Here is a 5,469-nt window from a genome sequence, read left to right as displayed (position 1 = left end):
TATATATATATATAAATATGTATGTATTGTTTTATTTCTAATTTAAATAAGTCTCGAGACTGCATCATTTTGATCATTTCAATTTGTGTAGCTTTTATATAGACTTATGCTTTTAGGTAAATAATACCTGAAGTGTGATTATTATTTAATTTCTTATTTTTCTTTTCTAATTCTGCCTGTAGTCAAGTATTATTCTATAAAACCTAACAATATTATTATATTTATTTTATATTATTCAATCAATACATATTTAATTGCTCATTCAAATTCTATTTAAATTTGAATTTTGGAAAATTGTTCATTAAGTCGCACAAAATATTCAATAATAATTATCTATTATTGCATTTAAAATTATTATCATTAAATAATCAGTCATTATTATTATTATTTTTTTTTTTTATTATTATTATTATTATTATTATTATTTTTATTAGTGGCATTAGTTATTTTATTATCTCAACCAAAAGCAAAAAAAAAAAAAAAAATTGTTGGTGCGATTAGTTGTATATCTTTATTAATTTTTGTTTTTTAGATAAGTTTACTATTAATTTTATGATAATTAAGTTTTATTTTTCCTTTTACCAATTAATTCTCTTACCAAATTTTCTCATTTTTTTTTTTTTTTAAGTTTGTCCAGTTTTTATTTCTTTGGAGATCAAAAAAACTATTCGATCAATATTAATTTAAAAATTTAATATAATATTGTTATTGTTTATGAAAAAAAGAATGAAAACTGAACAAACAGATAGTTATAAAATCAATTATCCTTTTAGTTGCTTTAAGTTTTTATCAAACCAAATTATTTTATTTTGAAATTGTTTTTTTTTTATATATAGTATTTCCATACTGCTCACTTCAAGTGACCGATTTTTGAATGCGTTATACGTACCTATATTGTACATAAATTTTTATTTATTTTTTATTATCTTGTGCATTACCTTACCGTAATAATTGCAAAAAAAGTATTTCTGTGTTAATGTTGTTCATACGCATATGAACACATTTTCTATTAGCGTAAGAAAAAAATAAAACATTTCTTTTAGTTATGAATGTTGTTTATTAAGTGATGGAGCCCCAAGGTTCGATATATATATATATATAAAAAAAAAATATTTTGAAGAGACTGAATTAGTATTCAACCAAATTTTGTAAATTTACTATATTTTTAATTAGTTATGTTAGGCAAAATGTTTTCAACCTGTGACATCCTCTTTTATTTAGGTTGAAAAATTGTATACTAATAGTCTAAAAAATGCTAATGGTTACACTTTTAACATGTAAAATCAACTGTTGCGTTGTATTAGCTGATAAAATAATTTATTCTGTATAATGTAATTATTTTTAGCATTAGCTGAAATAAATATAAAGATGTATTTGTTGACTGAAGCCTAACAATAGTTGTGTAAATTATATTTTATTTGAATTACTATCCTGTTATCCATAACTCTCCTATTGTCTATCTATTGTATTATGTTTGAGATGGACAACCAAAATACTATGAATTTAATATGTAGATCTATGCAATAAAGAAGAAATAAAACATCAATAATATTAAATATGTATTAAGCATCATTATATCAAAATGATAGATTAATGATTATCAGTAGAACAAGAATTTTAATGACTTTGTTAATTTTCTTGTATGTTTGTAGTAGTAAAGTATATAATTCACAGTGCTTGTAATCAAATACTCAACAATTTTCATGGGCATGTAAGGTTTATGGAAAATCAAGCACTAGTAAATATTTTTTGTAATTTAAGGTAAATAATATTTATATTAAACTGAGAATTATTCATAAAAATGATAAAGATGTTAATTTATAGTTTTGACAATTAATGCATCAAAAACATTTATTAAATCATTTATTGCACCTATTTTTGATTAATGTTATACATAGATTTATATACTAAATATTATTAAAAATTTTATTTTGGTAATTAATAACAGTAAGATATACAAAATAATAAAAAATATGAGATATAAGTATAAAATTAAAAAATGTTGCTTGTGGAATAATACGCAAATAACCACTCTTTAAAACAAAACATATTTTATCGTTTTTCATTTATTTACCAATGATTTATTCATTATAAATACATATATTAAATTTTATATTTTATTTTTATCAATATTCTCTATCCTTTATTGAAATTTTGATGTACTTAATTCGAATGAGTGATTTTATAGTTATTAAGATGTTTATATAAAGGATAATAGTCTATAGGTTTACAAATAACAAATTTTGATAGATCAATATTAATTACAAAACTTTTCAACTCACTATCTTCCAAACCAAAATTATTCTCAGCACACAAAATAACTAAAAAATTATTCAAATTTTGATTTTTATCAATTAATATATTTAAATCAAATTATTAATATAGTAATACACATAATACATCAAATTATATAGCGTACCTTTAGAAATTAAGAAAAATAATTTAACAGTATATTTTTGTTATTTAATTTACTCAAAAGTCATGAAAAATTGAATAAAACAATTTGATGTGTTTGTCATTGTCTTGCAGATGACACTATGATATTTTTTTATAATATTTAACAAAATATTCGATAGTCAATTTAATAAATTGTAATTTAAGCTATTTATGTTGGTATTAAAAATAAAAAAAATTTTTACATATTTTTAAAAAAATTATTTTTTTATTTTTTGGCGTAGGGAGGGAGGGTGGACACCTTGGACCCTCCTCAGATATGGTATTTCTTTATACCATTATATTCATTAAAACACAATTTTTAAAATATTTATACTTATTTCAACTTTTTATGGTACCAATTATATAGTTTATATTACACTTGAATTTTGTTTGATAACCTTATACGTCATATTTTACAAACACTGTCACATTAAATTTTATACAACGTAACACTATTAATTATAGAATAGATTCTAGAAAACTTGCGCAAGCCATGTGAGTTATAGATTAGACAAGCACTTTAATGGTTTTAAAAAGTAATCAATATATATGATAGTATAACATCGATAAAAAATTGTTATTATTAGGCATTAAAAAAATATTAACTGTAGAAACTTGAAACACTCCTCTATTACTTAAATTTCTAATTAAACACAATAGATTTCTTTTGAAATATTTAATGTTCTTATAAAAACCTAAAAAACTTGTAAAGGTACATAATATGCTCAATTTTTATTTTTATTTCCATTTAAAGTTTTGTGAAATTAGAAATATAATAGAAAAAAAAATTTTTTTAATTATTTAGTTATAACTCTAAAAATATTATTTTAGGGATTTGAAATTTTTTCCATGGTATAAATTATTACCTATTAATTACATACAATGAAATTATTTCAAAATATTAATATACATTTTAAGTTCATAAAACTATGAATTCATTTCTACATATTAATATTGACTTTTAAATTAATAACAGTCGAATTAGTTTTGGTTATAAATGTTATAATCAATGATTTATTACATAGAATTTAAATATAATACATTCATAACAGTAACCTACTCTAATATAAGGTATACTCAAACCTGATGTATACAATGACTTTTATGATTGAATTTGGTTATATTAGCTACTAGAAGCAACAATTGAAACAAAATAAACAACTCCATAAAATTTATGTACAAATAATATTTTGTATTAAATATTAATAAAAGTAAAAATTTGAAACAATGTGAATAATTGTCTTGTTGCCCTATTAAATCAATACATAATACATACTATGCAGTTTTACATATTACATATATTTAGAACACTGTTGGTGCTTGACGATTGCTCTTGGTCAAGGACTTCATTTTCTTCTCTATTAATCTTTTGCTGTTTGCTTTCTCCATCCTAATATTAAAATAATTATTAATTCAAACTCAGACTATTAAGTTTTATATAGATATTTTAAATAAATATATTGTTACCTGCGTCTTATTTTTTCAATGGTTTCCTCAGATTGCTTTGGTTCAGGTTCAACAGCTTTCCATACAAGAGAACGTAATCGTTCCATGGCATCTGCAAGATTGAGTTGCTGTGACCGTGTTTTTTCTGATCGAATTATTAAATATCCCTCTTTAGTCAGTTTATTTTGATGCTAAAAACAAATTACTATATATCATATCCATACTGTATGTCTTTTTCCTTGTTATTTTGTTTTCATTAACTTACTATATTGATTAGTTTCTGTCGGACTTCTTCATTGAGCCATTTTGCCGATTCCACCTTGAATCTCAAATCAACTTTAGAATTGACCTTGTTGACATTCTGACCACCTGGACCACTAGAAGTGCTATATGTGATTTCCAGCTCTTCTATTGGTATATATCCCGTAAAAATATTGTCGCCAACTGACAACTAGAAAAGAAAATAAACAATTTAGTAATGAAAATTCAAGATATAACAAATATAAATACATAAATAGGTTTTAACATTATGGTCTCATTGCTATTGTAGGCTGTTAGACATTAGTTATTACTATTGAAATACTGGGTTATATGGTTAAATTAATGCTAATATATATGTACCTGTTCAGGTGATGGTGTGGTAATTTTCAACGAACTCTTTGGGTGAAGATTTTTCAAGCTTATAGCGCTCGTATAATTGGAGCGAGATAACGTCCGTACGACGTTGCAAAAACACTTGGAAACTGTGAAACTCATGTTTATTTCACGTAATGAAATAAAATACGAACTACAAACTATTAATTATTATAATTATTTATAACCTAACTCAATAAATCTCGACACCGGACATTGAGATTTCTTTTTCTAACTTTACAACACGTTTGATATCAACGACTTATCAAAACTATTATCACCAATAGAAATGATAACAACGAATTCTAAATTGCTATGGAGGCATTATAAATTACAAAACATATATAGTTCGAGGGGCACACAGCTATGTAAAAATATTTTTAAATATCTATGGAGGAGACAAGAGTATCAGGTACCTACTACTTTTTCTTAACATAGCCCATAGGGTGACCATACGTCCTGTTTTATACAGAATTGTCTTTTATTTTAACTTAGTGTCCTGTTGTCCTGACAATCTTCTTTCAGGACGCTTTTTGTCCCTTATTTTAAAGTCTGTTCCGTATTAATCCTGTTTTTTTGCTTTACTTACTATTATAATTTATAACTTTTGAAATTGATTTTAAAAAAAAATCGTTATTTTTTACGATATTTTCATATAACATTATTATTATTATTATTATTAAACATTATTTTAATAAATATTAGTTTAAAAATATGATTATAATTTTTGCTGTTTTTTTATTTTTTTAAATAAGGTCATCTTCTCTTAATGTACACATTAGTATTAGTACACAATATATTGTATTCGCGTTTTTCTTGTATTTTTTTCTAAATAATAAAAACAATTATGATTTAATTCATGTTAGGATTAGGGACTTAAAAATGTCATTAAAAATAACAAACATTAATAATATAAGCAAAATAAAACAGCCTTAAAAATGATAATCTCCTTTA

The 5,469-nt window shown here is 23.0% G+C and overlaps 1 protein-coding gene across 1 annotated transcript; it reads right to left on the bottom strand.

Annotated features, from left to right (window-relative positions):
• Nucleotides 1–3,607: 3,607 nt before the first annotated feature.
• LOC112602772 (peptidyl-tRNA hydrolase ICT1, mitochondrial) lies at nt 3,608–4,760 on the bottom strand. Its single transcript, XM_025351091.1, has 4 exons — nt 4,504–4,760; nt 4,148–4,333; nt 3,904–4,073; nt 3,608–3,826 (listed from the first exon to the last, which is right to left on the bottom strand). Exons 1-4 carry the CDS (start codon nt 4,636–4,638, stop codon nt 3,739–3,741), a joined length of 579 nt encoding a protein of 192 aa, XP_025206876.1. The 5' UTR covers nt 4,639–4,760; the 3' UTR covers nt 3,608–3,738.
• Nucleotides 4,761–5,469: the final 709 nt, after the last annotated feature.

The sequence above is a fragment of the Melanaphis sacchari genome, unplaced genomic scaffold (genome assembly GCF_002803265.2).
Source record: "Melanaphis sacchari strain LSU unplaced genomic scaffold, SCAv2.0 Contig8_pilon_pilon, whole genome shotgun sequence".
Lineage (NCBI taxonomy): Eukaryota > Metazoa > Arthropoda > Insecta > Hemiptera > Aphididae > Melanaphis > Melanaphis sacchari.
This window is presented reverse-complemented; position numbering and strand designations above follow the sequence as displayed.